The sequence below is a fragment of the Heptranchias perlo genome, chromosome 43 (genome assembly GCF_035084215.1).
Source record: "Heptranchias perlo isolate sHepPer1 chromosome 43, sHepPer1.hap1, whole genome shotgun sequence".
NCBI lineage: Eukaryota > Metazoa > Chordata > Chondrichthyes > Hexanchiformes > Hexanchidae > Heptranchias > Heptranchias perlo.
Window position 1 is genome coordinate 1,013,894 of NC_090367.1, and position 24,748 is coordinate 1,038,641.

Consider the following 24,748-nt stretch of genomic DNA (forward strand, 5'->3'; position numbering starts at 1 on the left):
GACAGAGCAAGAGAGTCAGAGAGGGCGACACACAGACACACACAGACACGCACACACAGACAGACACACACAGACACACACAGACACACACACACACACACACACACACACAGACACGCACACACAGACAGACACACACATACGCACACAGAGGGGAAGTGTTTATTCCTGTAGCGGACCCCTCCGATGATCTTCACTCTGACCCCTCACAGGGTGCTCGACGAAAGGCTCTCAGGACAATGACCTAAAGTTCATTGGGTGGTCAGTGGGAGAGACTGAGCTGTGTTTCGATGGCAGTCTGGCTCGCCAAACACTCGATCAATCCAAACTTACTGGAAATGGAGGAAAAACAAACATGGAGGATCGATAAGCTAATTGTTTAATAGAGAGGTCAGTGGGGAAGTGCCTGACCCTTTCTGTCTCTCATTAACGCATCGGTCACCCCCTCCCTCCCCATTCCCTGCCCCTCCACAGTCACGACGCAGCTTGGAGTGCTGAGTGTGTACTGGGTTGCTTCACTATCTCTGAGGCCGGATAGTATGTGGGCAAGATATTCAACTGTGGAGTGCATCGCAGGCAAGCCGGATCCTGCCCACTCACAATATTCACAAGCACTTTATGGCAGGGGTCACTGGGCAGTGATTAGGGACCCTGGCTGATTTCAAACCCCCCCTTCCCAGCCCTGGGGTCCTGAGACCAACTGGTGCCCCTACTGCTGCCCCAGGTGAGATCGACAGACTCATCACAGGCCGAGAAATGGAGCCTGGGCCTTTCCTGCTCTGTGTGTTGGGGGGGGGGCTCAGTCTTTCGTAACAGCTGTGTTACTATAACGGAACACGTTGTTTCATTTCATAGGGGCCCGGCCGAGAACTATACGGTGTGACGTTAGCTGAGGCTCAGTGGGTATCTCACTCTCTCCTCCGAGGCGGAAAATCGTGGGATCAAGCCTCGCCCCGGAGACTTAAAACGCAAAAGATCCCACGGCCGCTATTGGAAGAAGAGCAGGGGGAGTTCTCCCCGGCGTCCTGGGGCCCGATATTTATCCCTCAACCAACGTCACTGAAAAAAAACCACACGATCTGGGTCATTATCACATTGCTGTTTGTGGGATCTTGCTGTGCGCACATTGGCTGCCGCGTTTCCTACATTACGACAGCGACCACACTTCAAAAAAAAAAGTACTCCATTGGCTGTAGAGCGCTTTTGGGGCGTCCTGAGGTGGTGAAAGGCCCTGTGTAAATGGGGAGCTCTTTATAGAGTGAATGAAATAATTGCTAAGCTGTCCATTTGAAATGCAGTCTTTAATACAAATATTTTTGCATTACAGTAAGATGCACAACACTTTAAGAACGTACACACAAAAACACAGTTTCACAATGTACGTCTCCTGAGTTTATCAAAAACTGCTTGCATTTGTTAATAAATACACACGTTACTATATATGTACATACATATATAATCTTGCTGTGTGGAAATACGAGAATTTAAACAGGATTCAATCCCTATACTTGATCGTAGAGAGCTCTACGTTAGCCATGATGACACGCGAATAATACATTCAGAATGTCATTTGTACAGTACTCATATCCAAAAAAAGTTATCCATTGCTTACTTGCGATTTGGATAGTCACTACAAGTGAATACAATTGCATCTGTAAGTTTTTCTTACAATATCCTTCTCCATAGCAACACTTTCTACCTAGAGTTTGATCATTACATTGACAGCTTGCAGCCTACGCTTTATTACATCTCCGTAATGTCACAAAGGAAGGTTTATTTATTTTTTTTTAAAAATGCATAAAATAACCCCCCCACCCCATGCAGTGCATCGTAAGGAGAAAGTTGAGAGACTTAAACGAGGTCCTTATCTCGGAGTTTTATCTCTTTCACTTTGATAGTAGTAGCTTCACAAAATATGACAATATGTCATACTCGATGAAGTAAGTCACAGACTTATTTCAGAACGAGGATTCACCTCCACTTCCATCTGTAGGAGAGAGAGAGAGACAGAGAAAGGGAATAAAAGGTTATTCACACAGGTTAAGTGTCTCATCGCCTATTATCTAGGCCCCCCCCTAATCTGCCAACTCATCCAAACCATGTAAAGGATTCAGTGTTCATAGAAATATTAATTACTACTCAATACAACGCCCCCCCCTGGTGGGAGGGTGCAATTACAACGTGACACGTTTACATACAAATTATATTTACATAGGCATTTAATGTTATGAATTCTGGAAATTTATCATGCATAAAGTGCAAGATTTTTAAGATGTTGTAGTCAGACATAAAATTGAGCATTGGACTAACATTCTACAACTTCTCCCTGCAAACATTTGAGACTTTATTTTCTAACTTAGTAAAACTTTAAAAAAGTTATAGAAAAAAGGTACAAGGATGAGCCCAGAAAGGGGGATGGTCACAATCTAAGGGACTGCTCCCGAAACTCATTAAACTGGCAGCTGGGAAGGTGCACACTTGGGGGGGGAGGGGGGATTAGATTTTCTTGTGTTCCAAAGATCGAACTTGTGACCATTCCCCTTCCAAACAGATCAATTCCCCTTCGCCCAAGGAGACGGCCATTCAGACTGGAGTTATACTGCTCGCAGTTGCCAACACAAAGCGGCCTGAGGACCGGGCTCTCTCCTGAGCTTACGCGGTCAGTGTGGCCTCCTCCTGGTCCTACATCAAGGGGCTGAATGGCCTCTTCCTGCTCCAGGTTTGATCTGTCTATTAACGGGCCTGCCTTGATAAGAGTGAGAAGGAAGTCAACCTACCTTGATGGAAGTACTCGTGACCATGACTTTGGAGTTGATACAACTCATTGTTAAACCCATCACAGGGGGATCTTGAGGTGTAGGCCTCAAATACAGTTTCGTACGAAGCCAATTCTTCGAGGAAGGATTGTTCTTCCGGAGATAGGTCTGTCGCGGGTAGCGAGTCGGGGCTACGGTCCGTTCCCGCTACGGCCTGGGGGTCCAGACCTGTCAGACGACCTTCGCCCCCACCTGACTGGTGGCAGCTGGGACCTGAGCCGCTCCTCTGAACGTCCGGGACGGCCAGGTCCTTCAAAATGTTCTCAATCACGTCATCGTCGTCGTCGCCGACGACCTCTTCGTCTTCGTCTCCCTCCTCCTCGCCGTAGCTCAGCACGGAGAGGTCTACAGTCCGCCACTGCTTGAGCGCCTGGAAGCGCTGGCTGGGGGACGGGAGAGGGGAGCTGCAGGAAACGTAGGCAGGCTTGGAGCAGTCCTGCTGGGTCTCGGGGAGCTCGCTGCCCGGGGAGAGGCCCAGGCCGTCGGCCAGGCGGCAGCCCATGCGCTCGGCCAGGGCGCTGATCTCAGTCCGTTGCTCCTCCTCCTTCGCCGCCTCCTTCTTCTGCTCCAGGTAGCCGAAGTAACCGCTGACGGGGAGCTTGATGGGCGAGGCCTCGGGCGTCAGGATGCCCTCGGGGGTGCTGGGCACGTGGATATAGAGCGGCACCCGCAGCTCGGGCAGCCCCATCACTGTACAATCGCCATTGCCTGGGCTGTCGGGAGAGGGGGGCAGCTTCTCGTAGAGGGGGCCGCAGGGCTCCGATGGGTAGTAGACGTCGGTGGCGGTCTGGGCGAAGGGGTCCTGGCTCGCGAACATGAAGCCGCCCCCTGACAGCTGCGGGGTGTAGGGCGGGGTGGGAGAGTCGGCTCCAAACAGGCAGTCAACGTAGGCCAATTCGGGCATCTTGTCCGCCGGCCGCCCCCGCTTGAGGCCGGGCTCGTCCTCCTCCCGGGGCAAGGGTGGGGGGAGAAGCCCCCCACGGTTGAGCAGCTGGGCGTCCTCCCGCCCCAACGGCAGGGGGCCCTCGCCGTAGTCCAGGCTGCAGATGCCGCTGAAGTCGAAGGACTGGGCCGAGACTCCGCTGGTGGGAGTGCTGGACATCGGAGTGAAGACTTGATCGGGGCTGGAGAGATAGCCGGGTGACTGGAGGGAGTCCTGAAGGGGTGGCTGCACCGGGAGAGCGTACGGGAACAGTGGAGCATCCTCCCCCTCCTCGACCAGCTGCCGTCGGAGGCACCAAGCTTCGCAATCGCTGTAAGACAAGAAGATAAGCCTCCGTGAGCTTGCACTCCAAAACTTTATAAACAGAGGCAAAGGAGTACAAAAGCAAGGATTTTATCGCTAAACCTTCATAAATCAGCTGGAGTATTGGGTCCAATTCTGGGCACCGCACTTTAGGAAGGATGTCGGGGCCTTGGAGAGGGGGCAGAGGAGATTTACCAGAACGGTCCCAGGGATGAGGGACTTCAGTTATGTGGAGAGACTGGAGAAGCTGGGATTGTTCTCCTTAGAGCAGAGAAGGTTAAGGGGAGATTTAATCGAGGGGTTCAAAATCATGAGGGGTTTTGATCGAGTAAATAAGGAGAAACTGTTTCCAGTGGCAGGAGGGTCGGTAACCAGAGGACACAGATTTAAGATAATTGGTGAAAGAACCAGAGGGGGAGATGAGAAGAATGTTTTTTTACGCAGCGAGTTGTGACGATCTGGAATTCACTGCCTGAAAGGGCGGTGGAAGCAGATTCAATAATAACTTTCAAAAGGGGATTGGAGAAATACTTGAAGGGGAAAAATTTGCAGGGGCTCTGGGGAAAGAGCAGGGGGGAGTGGGACTAATGGGATAGGTCTTTCAAAGGGCCAAATGGCCTCCTTCTGTGCTGTATGAATGTGTAACCAGCATTCAGCACATCCCTGCGTTCCAACAGGCAACCATGGCAACGGGGCCCAGTTACTTCTATCGATGAATCCTCCCACAAAATTTAATTGTGTTGCCAGGTCCAAATCTACTCCATTACAGAAAAGAAACATTCTACATACAAACATTTTGATTTTAACCAGAATGATACCGGGGCTAAAAGGATTAAATTACAAGGACAGGTTGCAGAGACCGGGCTTGTATTCCCTCGAGATTAAGGGGTGATCTAATCGAGGGGTTTAAGATGATTAAATTATTTGATCGGGTCGATAGAGAGAAACTATTTCCTCTGGTGGGGGGAGTCCAGAACAAGGGGGCAGAACCTTAAAATTAGAGCCAGGCCGTTCAGGGGTGATGTCAGGAAGCACTTCTTCACACAAAGGGGGGTGGGAATCTGGAACTCTCTCCCCCCCCCAAAAAAAAATTGGAGCTTTCAAGACTGAGATTGATGGATTTTTGTTGGGTGAGGGGATTAAGAACCAAGGAGGGTGAATAGAACTGAGGTCCAGATCAGCCACGATCTGATTGAATGGCGGAACAGGCTCGAGGGGCTGAACGGCCTCCTCCTGTCCCTATTGTTTTGTTGCAGCCCAATCGTCAGCTGAAAATTGGTGGGTGCAGTGAAGGTTGGGGCTGGGTGTTGCCTGTAAAGTTACGATCCTCACCTGACTGTGTAGTTGTGGCAGAGCACTGGGACCTCTGCACATTCCAGCTGAGCTACGATGTAGACCCAGATCCACAGAGCGTCTTTAGACTGCAGGCGGACAATCAGCTCCACCCTGGCTTCACTTCCCCCGCTCACTGAAACGAGAGAACACGCAGAGGGGCAAGACGTTAAAACTTATATCCTCAGACCAGTGGCGAATGAAGGAAATCAAAACATATAGAGGGGGGGGGGGGGGAGAAGGGAAACGAGAGAGCCCCTCTCTCGATACTCACACAAGCGGTAATGCTGAGTCGAGGCGTGGGAGAGATCCTGAGGGTGCAGGAGATTGTACCAGGACTTGCTGACGAGTTCGTTTTTCTGGTAACCCAAGTAATAGCGAACGCTGCGGGAGAGAGAGGAGGACATCAGGATTAACAACAGGCAAGAGGCTTGCAACCCACACACAAAGGACACCGCACATGGACACTGACAGGACTATCGCCCAACCCTTGGACAAGTGCCGGGCCGACCAGTGAGACACCCTGTTGTACTGAGGCTTGTTTTGTGGTCTCTCAAAGGTTCATGCTAAGATTGACCAGCTCATTCCGTAGCGGAGGTGGGATGAGGGGCTTTAGGGAGAAAAGGCAGAGAGAGTGAAAGGGCAATGCTAGTGACTGAGATAGAACTGGGAGCGGAGTGAGGGGCAAGAAGGAGAAAGAGAAATCAAAAAGGGCGATCGCTCACTTTAACTTTCTCTCTCTCTCTCCCCCTCTCTGTCTTTCCTTTATCTGTGACTCTGTCTCTCCCTCTCTCTGTCTCTCTCGGTCTCTCTGACTCTCCCTCTCCCCGTCTCTCACTCTCTCTGTGTCTCTATCTCACTCTGATTATTTGTGCCTGCGACAGGTGTGTGAGAGAGGGATGTCCTGATAGACCCTGAGACAGGTGTGTGTGTGAGGGATGTCCTGATAGACCCTGAGACAGGTGTGTGTGAGGGAGATGTCCTGATAGACCCTGCGACAGATGTGTGTGAGAGGGATGTCCTGATAGACCCTGAGACAGGTGTATGTGAGAGGGATGTTCTGATAGACCCTGAGACAGGTGTATGTGAGAGAGGGATGTCCTGATAGACCCTGCGACAGGTGTGTGTGTGAGGGATGTTCTGATAGACCCTGAGACAGGTGTGTGTGAGGGAGATGTCCTGATAGACCCTGCGACAGGTGTATGTGAGAGGGATGTTCTGTTAGACCCTGAGACAGGTGTGTGTGAGGGAGATGTCCTGATAGACCCTGCGACAGGTGTGTGTGAGAGGGATGTCCTGATAGACCCTGAGACAGGTGTATGTGAGAGGGATGTCCTGATAGACCCTGTGACAGGTGTGTGAGAGAGGGATGTCCTGATAGACCCTGAGACAGGTGTATGTGTGAGAGGGATGTCCTGATAGACCCTGAGACAGGTGTATGTGTGAGAGGGATGTCCTGATAGACCCTGTGACAGGTGTGTGTGAGAGGGATGTCCTGATAGACCCTGAGACAGGTGTGTGTGTGAGAGAGAGTTTGGTACCTTACCTGTCAGAGAGCTCCATGAACACCATGTCCTTGGAATGTTGACTTTCAAAGAAGCCGAGAAACAGGTGGTTCTCGAAGACCCTGGGCCTGGTATCGAGGGGGGAACAGAAAGCTATGAAGACGGGTTTGGAGGACCAGTAGGCTCCTGCTGGGGGCTGATGATATTGGCCCCTGACCAGCACCATTTTATTGCCAGCGCTCTGTCTCCTGACTGATCTGGAAGTGTTAAATCGGCATCGGAAGAAGCGTTCTGTAAAAAAGGAGAAGGAAGGATGAGCACGATCCAGGGTTCAGGGCCTGAAAATCCACATTCGAGACACCCCGGAGGGCCAGAGGGAGAGGCTGGGCCTTTACTCACCAGTATCTGTGGGAGAGTTGATCATCAGATTACTGCTCAGCACCAAGTGATCCAAGGAATCGGTAATGTCGTAAATACTGTCACCCTGGGCTACCAGATCCACCTGAAAGCACAGCAAGATCCCAACTTAGAGCACAGCGAGATCCCAACTCACAGCGCAGAGAGATCCCAACTCAGAGCGCAGAGAGATCCCAACTCAGAGCGCAGAGAGATCCCAACTCAGAGCGCAGAGAGATCCCAACTCACAGCGCAGAGAGATCCCAACTCAGAGCGCAGAGAGATCCAAACTCAGAGCGCAGAGAGATCCAAACTCACAGCGCAGAGAGATCCCAACTCACAGCGCAGAGAGATCCCAACTCAGAGCGCAGAGAGATCCCAACTCAGAGCGCAGAGAGATCCCAACTCACAGCGCAGAGAGATCCCAACTCAGAGCGCAGAGAGATCCCAACTCAGAGCGCAGACAGATCCCAACTCAGAGTGCAGAGAGATCCCAACTCAGAGTGCAGAGAGATCCCAACTCAGAGTGCAGAGAGATCCCAACTCACAGCGCAGAGAGATCCCAACTCAGAGCACAGAGAGATCCCAACTCAGAGCGCAGAGAGATCCCAACTTTAAAACTCTCCCCAACGCTGAACTCTCGCTCATTTTACATCCGAAGCTTATTTTCTTATTTTTTTTAAAGAAAAGCCCAACCTCCTCTCCATTCCCAGGCCGATGATCCCCAGGGTTCGGCCACAGTGAGTGGCCCAGGTGCTCCCACACGTTCTCCGAGACGTAGATGAGCTTCCCCTCGCTGCTCAGGGCCATCAGGAAGCCGGGGAGTGACTGCATAAAATCGGCCAGCTCGGGGGACGAGATCAGAGGGAGGGTCTCCTCCAAACCTGCACCTGGTGTCCAGGGAGAGAGAGAGAGAGAGAGAGGGTCCTTCGTTAGAGACTGAGCTGTAAAATCAGGCCAAGTGTCTCACTGAGAGTGACCAGGCCACTCACAAGAGGGTAAAACAACCCTTTTTGGATTGCACAGCGAGAGCACAGCAAGATCCCACCTGGAGCACAGCAAGATCCCAACATAGAGCACAGCAAGATCCCACCGTAACGCACGAAAAGATCCCACTTTAACGCACGGAAAGATCCCACTTTAACGCACGGAAAGATCCCACTTTAGAGCACTGCTAGATCCCAACATAGAGCACAGCAAGATCCCACTTTAACGCACGGAAAGATCCCACCTAGAGCACTGCAAGATCCCAACATAGAGCACTGCAAGATCCCACTTTAACGCACGGAAAGATCCCAACATAGAGCACAGCAAGATCCCACCTTAACGCACGGAAAGATCCCAACATAGAGCACAGCAAGATCCCACCTTAACGCACGGAAAGATCCGTGCATTTTCAGAGACTCCGAGAGAATTTCCAATTAGATTTTTTTAAGGAAATGAATCATATTTCAAAGGGCAATGAGCGGGAGGAGAGTGGGATTAATTATGGACAGCTCGTCCAAGGAGCCAGCACGGGCATGGTGGGCCGAATGGCCTCTTTCTGCGCTCCCTGATTCCACTTGGATCTGGCACTTGGACACCTGGTCAGTTTGCTGGAAGCCCCAGTCACTGGACTTACCTGGACTGAAGAAGACGGATTTCCTGGTGTAGATACAGGCCAGAGACATGATGTGTAGATAGGAGAGTCTGGATTTGTCAGCATCAGTGATGGGCAGGAGTTCCTTCAGATTCCTGATCTCGGCATTGATCTGGTCTCTTCTGGCTTTTGATGCCCCCTTGGTGGATCTGTACATGATGCTGTCTGTCTCTCCGTCTCTCCTCTCTCTGTGTGTCTCCACACTCTGTCTCTCCTCTCTCTGTGTGTCTCCACACTCTGTCTCTCCTCTCTCTGTGTGTCTCCACACTCTGTCTCTCCTCTCTCTCTCTCTGTGTCTCCACACTCTGTCTCTCCTCTCTCTCTGTGTCTCCACACTCTGTCTCTCCTCTCTCTCTCTCTCTCTGTCTCTCTCTGGGAACGAGCTGGTTCTTGACCAGACCTGGATCCTCCGGTGCTGGATCTGGTGTTTGAGGCAGCGGTGAAGCTCGCTTTTATAGGCTGCCGGCTGATGGGGGGCAGGACCATCGAGACGGGGCTTGTTCGCATCAATGGAGCGAGAGGAGGGGAAAAAGCATCTCTTTCAGTGACTAAAGCCACACGTCACTTCTTCGGGGATGTGACGCGAAGGCTCAGAGCATCCCAATTAGGAAAAAAACCTGAGACTCGGACTGATGGGGGAGGGATAGAGAGAGGGGGGGGATACAGAGAGAGAGAGAGAGATACACAGAGACAGGTGGCTGGAGAGAGAGATAGAGAGAGGAATACAGAGAGGGATAGAGAGAGAGAGAGATACACATAGAGAGAGATATAGATACACAGAGAGAGAGAGAGAGGGATAGAGAGACAGGTGGATATAGAGAGAGATGCAGAGAGGAATACAGAGAGGGATAGAGAGAGGGGGGATACAGAGAGAGAGAGATACACATAGAGAGAGATAGAGATACACAGAGAGAGAGATAGAGAGAGAGAGAAATACACAGAGACAGAAGAATAGAGAGACAGGTGGATAGAGAGAGAGATAGAGAGAGGAATACAGAGAGGGATAGAGAGAGAGAGAGATACAGAGAGAGAGATACACAGAGAGAGAGAGATAGAGAGAGAGAGATAGAGAGAGATACACAGAGAGAGAGAGAGAGAGGGATAGAGAGACAGGTGGATATAGAGAGAGATGCAGAAAGGAATACAGAGAGGGATAGAGAGAGGGGGATACAGAGAGAGATAGAGATACACATAGAGAGAGATAGAGAGAGAGAGATAGAGATATACAGAGAGAGAGATAGAGAGAGAGAGATACACAGAGAGAGAGAGAGAGATACACAGAGAGAGAGATAGAGAGAGAGATACACATAGAGAGAGATAGAGATACACAGAGAGAGAGATAGAGAGAGAGAGATACACAGAGAGAGAGATAGAGAGAGAGATAGAGAGAGAGAGAGAGAGAGGGATAGAGAGACAGGTGGATATAGAGAGAGATGCAGAAAGGAATACAGAGAGGGATAGAGAGAGAGAGGGATACAGAGAGAGAGAGAGGGATAGAGAAACAGGTGGATATAGAGAGAGAAGCAGAGAGGAATACAGAGAGGGAGGGATAGAGAGGGATAGAGAAATATAGAGGTAAGGATAGAGAGAGGGATACAGGGAGGGATACAAAGAGAGGGATTTATAGAGAAACAGAGAGAGGGATAGAGAGAGAGGAAAACAGAGAGAGAGGGAGAGAGAAAGGGGGAGAGAGACGAATACTGAGAGAGAGAGATACAAAGAGAGAGAGAGATAGGGATAGAGAGAGGGATACATAGAGAGATAGAGAGGGATACAGAGATATGCAGAGAGCACGATAGAGTGAGAGGGATAGAGAGGGAGAGGGATATATAGAGAGGGGGATAGAGAGAGAGATACAGAGAGGGAGAGGGATATATAGAGAGAGATACAGAGAGAGGGGGAATAGAGAGAGAGAGGTACAGAGAGAGGGGGAATAGAGAGAGAGATGTACAGAGAGGGGGGATACAGAGAGAGAGGTACAGAGAGAGGGGGATACAGAGAGAGGTATATAGAAGTGGGAATATGACAGAGATACAGAGAGGTACAGAGAGCCAGATAGAGAAAGAAAGGGAGACAGAGAGAGGGAGATACAGAAAAGGGCAATTTTGAGAGTATGAAGACAGATGGGACATAGTATATATACAGAGAGGGTGAGAGGGGAGTGGGGGGGGGGGAGATCCGAGAGAGGTTTTGAGATGGGAAGAAAGAGAAATGAATTCTGATTAATTTCCTCATTGTCTGAGTGGAGACTGAACTTTTCAGCACCGCTAACCGTGGACAGCGACCGTCCTCAGTGTAAGATCCAGTTGCAGGGAGGGAGGGAAGAGATAGAGAGAGAGAGGGGGGGGGAACAGAGAAGGGAGTAGAGATAGAGAGAGAGGGCAGGGGGAGGGAGGGAGAGAGAGAGCAGGGGAACAGGGAGAGGGGGAAGGGATAGAGAGGGAAAAGATAGGGATAGAGAGAGGGACGGGGGAGGGAGAGGGACAGAGAGGGAGATAGAGAGAGGGGGATAGAGAAAGGGGGGAAGGGATAGAGAGAGGGGAGAGGGACAGAGAGGGGGATAGAGAGAGGGGGAGGGAGGGAGAGGGACAGAGAGGGGGATAGAGAGAGGGGGAGGGAGGGAGAGAGACAGAGAGGGGGAGCGAGGGAGAGGGACAGAGAGGGGGAGCGAGGGAGAGGGACAGAGAGGGAGAGGGAGAGAGGGGGAGGGAGGGAGAGGGACAGAGAGGGGGATAGAGAGAGGGGGAGGAAGGGGAGAGGGAGGGAGAGGGACAGAGAGGGGGAGGGACAGAGAGGGAGATGAGAGAGGGGGAGGGAGGGAGAGGGAGAGAGGGGGAAGGAGGGAGAGGGAGGTGAGAGAGGGGGAGGGAGGGAGGGAGAGGGAGATGAGAGAGGGGGAGGGAGGGAGAGGGACAGAGAGGGAGGGGAGGGAGGGAGAGGGAGAGAAGGGGAGGGAGGGAGAGAGGGGGAGGGAGGGAGGAAGAGGGAGAGAGGGGCAGAGAGGGAGGGGGAGGGAGGGAGAGGGAGGGAGGGAGAGGGACAGAGAGGGAGGGAGGGAGGGAGAGGGACAGAGAGGGGGAGGGAGGGAGGGAGAGGGACAGAGAGGGACGGGGAGGGAGGGAGAGGGACAGAGAGGGGGAGGGAGGAGGGAGAGGGACAGAGAGGGAGATGAGAGAGGGGGAGGGAGGGAGGGAGAGGGACAGAGAGGGACGGGGAGGGAGGGAGAGGGACAGAGAGGGGGAGGGAGGGAGGGAGAGGGACAGAGAGGGACGGGGAGGGAGGGAGAGGGACAGAGAGGGGGAGGGAGGGAGGGAGAGGGACAGAGAGGGGGAGGGAGGGAGGGAGAGGGACAGAGAGGGACGGGGAGGGAGGGAGAGGGACAGAGAGGGGAGGGAGGGAGGGAGAGGGACAGAGAGGGGAGGGAGGGAGGGAGAGGGACAGAGAGGGACGGGGAGGGAGGGAGAGGGACAGAGAGGGGGAGGGAGGGAGGGAGAGGGACAGAGAGGGGGAGGGAGGGAGGGAGAGGGACAGAGAGGGGAGGGAGGGAGGGAGAGGGACAGAGAGGGGCCGGTATGGGAGATGCGGAGAGAGATCAGGAAGCCATTCCTCTCACTGGGGCTGTTTTCTGACGTTTATTTTAAGCCGCAGCGACCGCCAGACTGCTCCAACCTGTTGCCTGCAGGAAATCTCTGTGACGGAGAGCGGTTACTAACAGCACAAATGTCTCTCGTTAAATAAATCTATCCCAGGGAGCCGAGAGAGTGACATCTCCGGGACTCCCGCTTCAACCGATCGTCCAAACTGGGACCAAACGCTACATCAAACCATACACGCTCCACATAACGATTAACGCTGCTTTAAAGTGTTCCCCTCTGTGCTCAGTACAGGCAGGTCCTGATCTGGATTTCAATGCAGATTGAGTGTTTTATATTTCAGTGACAATCTGAATCTTTTAATCTCAGGACATCCTGAACCTGTATTATATCAAGTGGAAGAGGGAGAAAGAGAGAGACAGAGAGATAGATAGAGAGGCAGAGCGAGAGAGAGACAGAGAGGGAGAGAGACAAAGAGAGAGACAGAGATAGATAGATAGAGAGATAGAGAGAGAGAGAGATAGAGAGATAGAGAGACAGAGATAGAGAGAGAGGGAGAGAGAACTAGAGAGACAGAGAGAGAGAGACAGAAAGATAGAGAGATAGAGAGAGAAAGAGACAGAGAGAGCGAGATAGAGAGAACTAGAGAGACAAAGAGAGAGAGATAGAGAGATAGAGGGACAGAGAGAGAGAGACAGAGAGATAGAGGGACAGAGAGAGAGAAACAGAGAGATAGAGGGACAGATAGAGAGAAACAGAGAGATAGAGGGACAGATAGAGAGAGACAGAGAGATAGAGGGTCAGAGAGAGAGAGACAGAGAGGGAGAGAGAACTAGAGAGACACAGAGAGAGACAGAGAGATAGAGGGACAGAGAGAGAGAGACAGAGAGGGAGAGAGGACTAGAGAGACAGAGAGAAACAGAGAGCTAGAGAGACTGAGAGAGATAGAGAGGGAGAGAGAGACAGAGACAGAGACAAATAGAGACAGAGAGCGATCAGACAGAGACAGACAGACAGAGAAAAGGAGACAGAGAAAGACAGAGAGAGAGGGAGAGACAGGCTGAGAGCATTCCATTAAATAGGAGAATCAAAGACAGCACCAGAATGTGGCCAGCATCCTCCCTAACTGTGCTGGTGACTCGGGACTGAGCTGCAGTCTAAAACCCACATTGTTTCAGTGGAAGGGGACAGAGCCTTCACTGCTCCCTCCTGCCTCCAGTCAATGAAAGGGTTAGTGCTGCACTTTTCCACTCTCCCGGCTCATTTTGTAAAGCGAGTCCCCCCGCCCCACCTCCCTCTCCGATAGGCACTGACTCAAAGAGCAGGACAGGCCAAAGCCCCATCATCGGCCTGTGCTCAGTTAGTTCATCTCACCCGTAAGGGCTGCAGTGCACCTGGGGCAGGGAGGGTGGAAAACCAGCCAAGCCTCCTGCTCCTGGGAGGCACATTGTGCTGGGCAGTGAAGCTCCCCATAGTCGAATAGCCTGGTGACACTCACACATGAATATTGGGTCAACTGGGGTGAGGAGGTGCCAAAGGGCGACCAGTGCCCATATCCCAGTGAGAGTCAGTGTGTGTGGGTCCCGTACCCCAGTGAGAGTCAGTGTGTGTGGGACCCGTACCCCAGTGAGAGTCAGTGTGTGTGGGACCCGTACCCCAGTGAGAGTCAGTGTGTGTGGGACCCGTACCCCAGTGAGAGTCAGTGTGTGTGGGACCCGTACCCCAGTGAGAGTCAGTGTGTGTGGGACCCGTACCCCAGTGAGAGTCAGTGTGTGTGGGACCCGTACCCCAGTGAGAGTCAGTGTGTGTGGGACCCGTACCCCAGTGAGAGTCAGTGTGTGTGGGACCCGTACCCCAGTGAGAGTCAGTGTGTGTGGGACCCGTACCCCAGTGAGAGTCAGTGTGTGTGGGACCCGTACCCCAGTGAGAGTCAGTGTGTGTGGGACCCGTACCCCAGTGAGAGTCAGTGTGTGTGGGACCCGTACCCCAGTGAGAGTCAGTGTGTGTGGGACCCGTACCCCAGTGAGAGTCAGTGTGTGTGGGACCCGTACCCCAGTGAGAGTCAGTGTGTCAGGGGAGTGAGGGGCCAAATTGGGGGAGTGGGGAGAGGTTCCATTACTGAAAGTTATCAGATAGAATTCTCTCCATTTCCTCATTTGAAGGGCTGGTGTTGAATAAAAGCAGAGTGAAATCACAGTCTCTGGGTGTCGTCACATCAAATTGCATTTCAGGCGATGGCATGGGTGGTTGCTTAGCAACGGATGTGAGAGTTCTCTCTCTCTCAGCCGCCCTGAGACACCATGGCTAGAATCTGCTGCTTAGAGTCAATCAGCGAGTGGGGGCAATGCTTCAGTCACGGCCGAAACCCTCTCCGGTCTCACTGGGGGCAAACTCCCACAGTCATCGACAAGGAGATTTGGGGGCGTGGGATTCAGTGTGTTGTGCTCTCTCTCTATGGCCTCTCCTCTCCTGAAGGTGCTGACTCTCCCTGGGGTACAGGTCCCCTCCTCTCCTGAAGGTGCTGACTCTCCCTGGGGTACGGGTCCCCTCCTCTCCTGAAGGTGCTGACTCTCCCTGGGGTACAGGTCCCCTCCTCTCCTGAAGGTGCTGACTCTCCCTGGGGTACAGGTCCCCTCCTCTCCTGAAGGTGCTGACTCTCCCTGGGGTACGGGTCCCCTCCTCTCCTGAAGGTGCTGACTCTCACTGGGGTACAGGTCCCCTCCTCTCCTGAAGGTGCTGACTCTCCCTGGGGTACAGGTCCCCTCCTCTCCTGAAGGTGCTGACTCTCCCTGGGGTACGGGTCCCCTCCTCTCCTGAAGGTGCTGACTCTCCCTGGGGTACAGGTCCCCTCCTCTCCTGAAGGTGCTGACTCTCCCTGGGGTACAGGTCCCCTCCTCTCCTGAAGGTACTGACTCTCCCTGGGGTACAGGTCCCCTCCTCTCCTGAAGGTACTGACTCTCCCTGGGGTACAGGTCCCCTCCTCTCCTGAAGGTACTGACTCTCACTGGGGTACAGGTCCCCTCCTCTCCTGAAGGTACTGACTCTCACTGGGGTACAGGTCCCCTCCTCTCCTGAAGATACTGACTCTCACTGGGGTACAGGTCCCCTCCTTAGCCAAGACAGGTTAAATACAGAGTAAAGCACCCTCAACAACAACAACAACCTGCATTTATATAGTGCCTTTAACATAATAAAACACCCTAAGGTGCTTCATAGGAGCGTAAATCAGACAAAATTTGACACCGAGCCACATAAGGAGATATTAGGACAGGTGATCAAAAGCTTGGTCAAAGAGGGAGGTTTTAAGGAGCGTCTTAAAGGAGGAGAGAGAGGCGGAGAGGTTCAGGGAGGGAATTCCAGAGCTTAGAGCCCAGGCAGCTGAAGGCACGGCCGCCAATGGTGGAGCGATGGGAATCGGGGGATGGGCTAGAGGCCAGAATCGGAGGAGCGCAGAGATCTCGGAGGGTTGTAGGGCTAGAGGAGGTTACAGAGATAGGGAGGAGGGGGGCGAGGGCCATGGAGGGGATTGGAACACGAGGATGAGAATTTTAAATTCGAGGCGTTCCCGGACCGGGAGCCGATGTAGGTCAGCGAGCACAGGGGGTGATGGGGGAACGGGACTCGGGATACGGGGCGAGGGGGGCAGAGTTTTGGATGAGCTGAAGTTTACGGAGGGTGGGAGATGGGAGGCCGGCCAGGAGAGCATCGGATCAAATGGTTTCATAATTACCGTTCATCCGACAGATTTTGGATGAATCATAAATGTGCAGGTGATCGGGTTTGCCCCTTAATCAACCATCAATACAACACAGCCCATCGAAGAGAGTCTATCTTTAAACTGCAAAAGACTCCAGCCTTACATCACACACGCGGCAAGCTTAAAATAAATCCTTCTTACATTTCTGAGACCATTTCCCCTCCTCAACTATAACTGATTCTAAACGTTCCCAAAACAGGCTCAGGACTGTTCCCTCTCGTGTTTAAATAGTTCGGACTCCAAAAGGCATTGGGGCCATTGACGTGACCCTCCGCGCCCCCTAGTGTCGCTGCCCATTCGGTGCTGTTCCCCCCTTGCATTTTGCACCCCTCCCTGCCCCCCTCCCCATCGAGCCTGCGCCCCCCCTCCGCCTTGTGCCCCAGGCTCGTTATAATATTCAAATACCCCAGCACTGCCGACACTCAGCATCTTCCCTCAGGTTGGTCTTAACGCGGCCTCACTGACATGCTGTATTTATTTAACCCAAATGGGAAGGGGTTTCGCTGTGTGGCTGCCAAGATTCTTTAAGGTGCAGCGCAGTCGGAGGTGCTGTCTTTCGGATGAGACGTTAAACCGAGGCCCCGTCTGCCCCTCTCAGGTGGATGTAAAAGATCCCACGGCCACTATTGGAAGAAGAGCAGGGGGAGTTCTCCCCGGTGTCCTGGGGCCAATATTTATCCCTCAACCAACATCACTAAAAAAACAGATTATCTGGTCATTTATTTAATTGCTGTTTGTGGGATCTTGCTGTGCACAAATTGGCTGCTGCATTTCCTACATTACAACAAGAGACCACACTTCAAAAAGTACTTCATTGGCTGAGAGGCGCTTTGGGACGTCCAGAGGTGGTGAAAGGTGCCGTAGAAATGCAAGTAATTTCTTCTTTCTATTCACTCCATCTGCCAGGCCTACTGGTTTACCCAGGCATATCCTATACTGGGATGGAAGAGGAGGAGGAGGGTAGTCAGGGGAGCAAACCAGACAAGCACATTTCCATCTCAGGCACTCAGTTTGGTCCTGTTCTGAGACCATCAAAAACCAAAGCCACCAGAAACCGGGACCGCCAGAAACCGGGACCTCCAGAAACCGGGACCGCCAGAAACCGGGACCTCCAGAAACCGGGACCTCCAGAAACCGGGACCTCCAGAAACCGGGACCGCCAGAAACCGGGACCGCCAGAAACCGGGACCTGCCAGAAACCGGGACCGCCAGAAACCGGGACCGCCAGAAACCGGGGACCGCCAGAAACCGGGACCTCCAGAAACCGGGACCTCCAGAAACCGGGACCCGCCAGAAACCGGGACCGCCAGAAACCGGGACCGCCAGAAACCGGGACCTCCAGAAACCGGGACCTCCAGAAACCGGGACCTTCCAGAAACCGGGACCCTCCAGAAACCGTGATCGTCAGAAACCGGGACCTCCAGAAACCGGGACCCGCCAGAAACCGGGACCTGCCAGAAACCGGGACCCGCCAGAAACCGGGACCTCCAGAAACCGGGACCGCCAGAAACCGAGATCGTCAGAAACCGGGACCAGCGAGAAACCGGGACCTCCAGAAACCGGGATCATCAGAAACTGAGACCACCAGAAACCGGGACCTCCAGAAACCGGGACCTTCCAGAAACCGGGACCGCCAGAAACCGGGACCGCCAGAAACCGGGATCATCAGAAACTGAGACCACCAGAAACCGGGACCTCCAGAAACCGGGACCTCCAGAAACCGGGACCGCCAGAAACCGGGACCGCCAGAAACCGGGACCGCCAGAAACCGGGACCGCCAGAAACCGGGACCTCCAGAAACCGGGACCCTCCAGAAACCGGGACCCGCCAGAAACCGGGACCTTCCAGAAACCGGGACCTGCCAGAAACCGAGATCGTCAGAAACCGGGACCGCGACGAGAAACCGGGACCTTCCAGAAACCGGGATCATCAGAAACTGAGACCACCAGAAACCGGGACCTCCAGAAACCGGGACCTCCAGAAACCGGGACCTCCAGAAACCGGGACCCGCCAGAAACCGGGATCATCAGAAACTGAGACCACCAGAAACCGGGACCTCCAGAAACCGGGATCATCAGAAACTGGGACCACCAGAAACAGGGATCATCAGAAACTGAGATCATCAGAAACTGGGATCATCAGAAACTGAGACCGTCAGAAACTGGGACCAGCCAGAATCTGGGACCGCCAGAAACTGGGACCCGCCAGAAACTGGGATCGCCAGAAACTGAGACCGCCAGAAACTGGGACCATCAGAAACTGAGACCATCAGAAACTGGGACCATCAGAAACTGGGACCGCCAGAAACTGGGACCATCAGAAACTGGGACTGCCAAAAACCGGGACCGCCAGAAACCGAGACCACCAGAAACTGGGACCCGCCAGAAACTGGGATCATCAGAAACTGGGACTGCCAAAAACCGGGACCGCCAGAAACTGAGACCACCAGAAACTGGGACCGCCAGAAACTGGGATCATCAGAAACTGAGGACCGCCAGAAACCGAGACCGCCAGAAACTGGGACCATCAGAAACTGGGACCATCAGAAACTGGGACTGCCAAAAACTGGGATCATCAGAAACTGAGACCACCAGAAACTGAGACCACCAGAAACTGGGACCGCCAGAAACTGGGACCACCATAAACCGCGACCACCAGAAACTGGGACCATCAGAAACTGGGACCATCAGAAACTGGGACTGCCAAAAACTGGGGACTGCCAAAAACTGGGACCAGCCAAAAACTGAGACCACCAGAAACTGAGACCACCAGAAACTGGGACTGCCAAAAACCGGGACCCGCCAGAAACTGGGATCATCAGAAACTGGGACTGCCAAAAACCGGGACCCGCCAGAAACCGAGACCACCAGAAACTGGGACCCGCCAGAAACTGGGATCATCAGAAACTGAGACCGCCAGAAACTGGGACCATCAGAAACTGAGACCATCAGAAACTGGGACCATCAGAAACTGGGACTACCAAAAACCGGGACCGCCGGAAACTGAGACCACCAGAAACTGGGACTGCCAGAAACTGGGATCATCAGAAACTGAGACCGCCAGAAACCGAGACCGCCAGAAACTGGGACCATCAGAAACTGGGACTGCCAAAAACTGGGATCATCAGAAACTGAGACCACCAGAAACTGGGACCGCCAGAAACCGGGACCGCCAGAAACTGGGACCATCAGAAACTGGGACTGCCAAAAACTGGGACTGCCAAAAACTGGGACTGCCAAAAACTGAGACCAACAGAAACTGAGACCACCAGAAACTGGGACTGCCAAAAACCGGGACCGCCAGAAACTGGGATCATCAGAAACTGGGATCATCAGAAACTGAGACCACCAGAAACCAGGGTCAGCCCGCCTGGTCCATGGGAGTACAGAGCTGCCCTCGGTGCATGAGGTGATTCCCACCGACCGTCTCCCCTGGTTTGAAGTTAAGCCACGCTGTTCTTGGGTGAGATGTGGAGCTTACCACTCGTTACAGGACTGCCTCAGGTAATCGGTGAGATCCCAGACAGACATGTTACCTTTTCAAAATGACGAGGGAAGGGGTAAAAAATAAAATTATCAGCAGCTCCAGAGATAATGGAGACATCTTGCTTCAGGCTAGACTGGTGATGATGTCAGCTGTGTGTCACATCTCCCCAGTGACTAGGGAAATACAGCCAAGGTGCTGCATAGTAAACGTATTAGTAACTGGGATCGAGGGCCCTTCCAGGCCTGTGCAAGCATTGCCTTTAGACTTCCATCTCTCTCTCTCTGTCTCTCACTCTGCCTTTCTCTTTCTTTCTCTGCCTCTGTCTCCCATTCTCTATGTGAGTCTGTCTCTCTCTATCTCTCTCTCTCTCTCTCTATCTATCTCTCTCTCTCTCTATCTATCTCTCTCTCTCTATCTATCTCTGTCTCTCTCTCTATATCTCTCATTATTCCAGCTCTGATTTAATTAATTCATTTTGAAGTAAATGGACTTCATCCACACACAGACAGACAGACTCACACAGACAGACACACACAGACAGACAGACAGACAGACTCACACAGACACAGACAGACAGACACACACAGACACACACAGACAGACAGACACACACAGACACTCACACAGACAGACACACACAGACAGACAGACAGACACACACAGACAGACAGACACAGACAGACAGACTCATACAAACAGACACAGACAGACAGACTCATACAAACAGACACAGACACACACACAGACACACACACACAGATACAGACACACAGAGATACATACAAAGAAACACCCAGATATCCATGTGTATCGATCTATATATATCTATCTATCTTTATATCTCCCTCAATGTATTATGTATCTGATACAATCTGGATCTATATATAGATAGATATTTATGTAGATAGATGGATGCGCAGAGTACAAGTAGCCAATCATTTCCTGACAATCTCTAACATCACTTAAGCAGGCACTGACTGATTCATTGATGGAGGGAGCTGTAGAGCACTCCTGTCAACACGTCAGTGATGCAGAGGGAGACTGCTGCCTTGTTTAGGCACAAGCACACACTGGGAGAAAACCATCGAGTGCGTCTGTCATCTCCAGTGATAACCGGGATTGGCTGTCAGTCGCAGGGGTGCTGGGTGTGTGGGAAGGGGGGTGGGAGTCTGGAAGCAGTGCCTCCATACTGTTTGGGTCTGTTGATGTTAAATGCATCTTAAAAATGTTTAGAAGTGATCAAGGAGAATGCAGCATTGCAGTTCCAATCTCTATCCCCTTCTACACTCCTACTGAGACCTATTCTTAAACATTCTCTCCTCATTGGTGCCTACAGGTGTAGCTGACACTGAATAATCCATTACAGGAGGCACTTTTACAAGGGATGAACATCCCATAAACAGTCTGGTGAATAAAGGGCAGAGTTTAATGCACAATGACGTGAGCTAGTCTCTTATTTATTCTGATTGCCACCATCCTCCTCTCCTGAAGGTACTGACTCTCACTGGGGTACAGGTCCCCTCCTCTCCTGAAGGTACTGACTCTCACTGGGGTACAGGTCCCCTCCTCTCCTGAAGGTACTGACTCTCCCTGGGGTACAGGTCCCCTCCTCTCCTGAAGGTGCTGACTCTCCCTGGGGTACAGGTCCCCTCCTCTCCTGAAGGTGCTGACTCTCCCTGGGGTACAGGTCCCCTCCTCTCCTGAAGGTGCTGACTCTCACTGGGGTACAGGTCCCCTCCTCCCCTAAAGGTACTGACTCTCCCTGGGGTACAGGTCCCCTCCTCTCCTGAAGGTGCTGACTCTCACTGGGGTACAGGTCCCCTCCTCTCCTGAAGGTGCTGACTCTCCCTGGGGTACAGGTCCCCTCCTCTCCTGAAGGTGCTGCCTCTCCCTGGGGTTCCCGCTCCATCAGGCTGCTCTCCCGTACCTCACCCAAGGGGCCTGTTCCCAACAAGCAAGCCCAGTCAGTGAGGGTCAGCAGGATATTCCACCATCAGCAGCATCACAGCCAAGGCCAATTCTGCTCTCAACTGAAACGCACATACGCACACACACAAACATGTACACATGCACACACTCCCACATGCATGCACATATGCACGCAGGCACACACACTCACACGCGAACACATGCGCTCACACACACAAACACACAAAGACGCACTAATGGAACTCGATCTATAACCCCGATACTCCCACGTGCACACTCCCACCCGCATGCACATGCACGCAGGCACACACACGCACAAACACGTGCTCACACACGCATGCGCCCACATACACACACCCCCACACACAAACACACACACAAACACATGTACATACATTAGTGTAACTGGATCTAAAACCCTGACACTAGTATAACTGGTTCCATAACCCCCGACACTAGTGTAACTGAATCTTTAACCCTGACACTAGTGTAACTGGATCGATAACCCTGACACTAGTGTAACTGGATCTATAACCCCCGACACTAGTGTAACTGGAGCTATAACCCCCTGACACTAGTGTAACTGGATCTATAACCCCCTGACACTAGTGTAACTGGATCCATAACCCCCATTACTAGTGTAACTGGATCTATAACCTTGACACTAGTTTAACTGGATCTATAACTCCTGACACTAGTGTAACTGGATCTATAACCCAGACACTAGTGTACCTGGATCAATAACCCCCGACACTTGTGTAAGTGGATCTATAACCTTGACACTAGTGTAACTGGATCGATAACCCTGACACTAGTGTAAATGGATCTATAATCCCCGACACTAGTGTACCTGGATCAATAACCCCCGACACTAGTGTAACAGGATCTATAACCCCAACACTAGTGTAACTGGATCTATAACCCCTGACACTAGTGTAAGTGGATCTATAACCCCTGACACTAGTGTAAGTGGATCTATAACCTTGACACTAGTGTAACTGGATCGATAACCCTGACACTAGTGTAAATGGATCTATAACCCCCGACACTAGTGTACCTGGATCAATAACCCCCGACACTAGTGTAACTGGATCTATAACCCCAACACTAGTGTAACTGGATCTATAACCCCTGACACTAGTGTAAGTGGATCTATAACCCCCGTCACTAGTGTAACTGGATCTATAACCCCTGACACTAGTGTAACTGGATCTATAACCCCCGTCACTAGTGTAACTGGATCTATAACCCCAAACACTAGTGTAACTGGATCTATAATTCCCGACACTAGTGTAACTGGATCTATAAACCCCAACACTATTGTAACTGGATCTATCATCCCCGAAACTAGTGTAACTGGATCTATAACCCCAAACACTAGTGTAACTGGATCTATAAGCCTCGACACTAGTGTAACTGGTTCTATAACCCCTGACACTAGTGTAACTGGATCTATAACCCCTGACATTATTGTAACTGGATCTATAACCCTTGACACTAGTGTAAGTGGATCTATAACCCTCGACATGAGTGCAACTGGATCTATAACCCCGACACTAGTGTAACTGGACCTATAACCCCCGACACTAGTGTAACTGGACCTATAACCCCCGACACTAGTGTAACTGGATCTATAACCCCCGACACTAGTGTAACTGGACCTATAACCCCCGACACTAGTGTAACTGGACCTATAACCCCCGACACTAGTGTAACTGGACCTATAACCCCCGACACTAGTGTAACTGGATCTATAACCCCCGACACTAGTGTACCTGGATCAATAACCCCCGACACTAGTGTAACTGGATCTATAACCCCCGACACTAGTGTAACTGGATCTATAACCCCCGACACTAGTGTAAGTGGACCTATAACCCCCTGACACTAGTGTAACTGGATCTGTAACCCCGACACTAGTGTAACTGGATCTATAACCCCAGACACTAGTGTAAGTGGATCTATAACTCCTGACACTAGTGTAACTGGATCTGTAACCCCGACACTAGTGTAACTGGATCTATAACCCCAGACACTAGTGTAACTGGATCTATAACTCCTGACACTAGTGTAACTGGATCTGTAACCCCGACACTAGTGTAACTGGATCTATAACCCCAGACACTAGTGTAACTGGATCTATAACCCCAGACACTAGTGTAACTGGATCTATAACCCCAGACACTAGTGTAACTGGATCTATAACCCCCGACACTAGTGTACCTGGATCAATAACCCCTGCACTAGTGTAAGTGGACCTATAACCCCCTGACACTAGTGTACCTGGATCAATAACCCCGGCACTAGTGTAACTGGATCTATAACCCCAGACACTAGTGTAACTGGATCTATAACCCCAGACACTAGTGTAACTGGATCTTTAACTCCTGACACTAGTGTAACTGGATCTGTAACCCCGACACTAGTGTAACTGGACCTATAACCCCCGACACTAGTGTAACTGGATCTATAACCCCCGACACTAGTGTAACTGGATCTATAACCCCAGACACTAGTGTAACTGGATCTATAACCCCCGACACTAGTGTAACTGGATCTATAACCCCAGACACTAGTGTAACTGGATCTATAACCCCCGACACTAGTGTAACTGGATCTATAACCCCCGACACTAGTGTAACTGGATCTATAACCCCAGACACTAGTGTAACTGGATCTATAACTCCTGACACTAGTGTAACTGGATCTGTAACCCCGACACTAGTGTAACTGGATCTATAACCCCAGACACTAGTGTAACTGGATCTATAACCCCAGACACTAGTGTAACTGGATCTATAACCCCAGACACTAGTGTAACTGGATCTATAACCCCCGACACTAGTGTACCTGGATCAATAACCCCTGACACTAGTGTAAGTGGACCTATAACCCCCTGACACTAGTGTACCTGGATCAATAACCCCGACACTAGTGTAACTGGATCTATAACCCCAGACACTAGTGTAACTGGATCTATAACCCCAGACACTAGTGTAACTGGATCTTTAACTCCTGACACTAGTGTAACTGGATCTGTAACCCCGAC

At 51.8% G+C, this 24,748-nt stretch overlaps 2 protein-coding genes across 2 annotated transcripts; one reads left to right on the forward strand and one right to left on the reverse strand.

Annotated features, from left to right (window-relative positions):
* Window positions 1–1,908: 1,908 nt before the first annotated feature.
* LOC137306502 (neuronal PAS domain-containing protein 4-like) lies at window positions 1,909–9,220 on the reverse strand. The gene is made up of 9 exons (XM_067975768.1): window positions 8,917–9,220; window positions 8,035–8,185; window position 7,934; window positions 7,299–7,401; window positions 6,941–7,190; window positions 5,669–5,778; window positions 5,395–5,530; window positions 2,778–4,069; window positions 1,909–1,987 (listed from the first exon to the last, which is right to left on the reverse strand). The coding sequence occupies exons 1-9, from the start codon at window positions 9,089–9,091 to the stop codon at window positions 1,959–1,961; spliced, it is 2,247 nt and encodes a 748-aa protein (XP_067831869.1). The 5' UTR covers window positions 9,092–9,220; the 3' UTR covers window positions 1,909–1,958.
* Window positions 9,221–17,225: 8,005 nt separating this feature from the next.
* On the forward strand, window positions 17,226–18,433 carry LOC137306328 (proline-rich protein HaeIII subfamily 1-like). Its single transcript, XM_067975477.1, has 2 exons — window positions 17,226–17,802; window positions 17,889–18,433. Exons 1-2 carry the CDS (start codon window positions 17,226–17,228, stop codon window positions 18,431–18,433), a joined length of 1,122 nt encoding a protein of 373 aa, XP_067831578.1.
* Window positions 18,434–24,748: the final 6,315 nt, after the last annotated feature.

Excerpts from the sequence above, each read along its gene's own strand:
- LOC137306502 (XM_067975768.1), bottom strand. The coding sequence starts at position 9,091 with ATGTACAGATCCACCAAGGGGGCATCAAAAGCCAGAAGAGACCAGATC. Across the intron at positions 8,186-8,916 it reads ATCCGTCTTCTTCAGTCCAG|GTGCAGGTTTGGAGGAGACC; the intron begins GTAAGTCCAGTG and ends CCTGGACACCAG. Across the intron at positions 4,070-5,394 it reads TGCCACAACTACACAGTCAG|CGATTGCGAAGCTTGGTGCC; the intron begins GTGAGGATCGTA and ends CTTGTCTTACAG.
- LOC137306328 (XM_067975477.1), top strand. The coding sequence starts at position 17,226 with ATGGAAGAGGAGGAGGAGGGTAGTCAGGGGAGCAAACCAGACAAGCAC. Across the intron at positions 17,803-17,888 it reads GACCGCCAGAAACCGAGATC|AAACCGGGACCTTCCAGAAA; the intron begins GTCAGAAACCGG and ends CGGGACCTCCAG.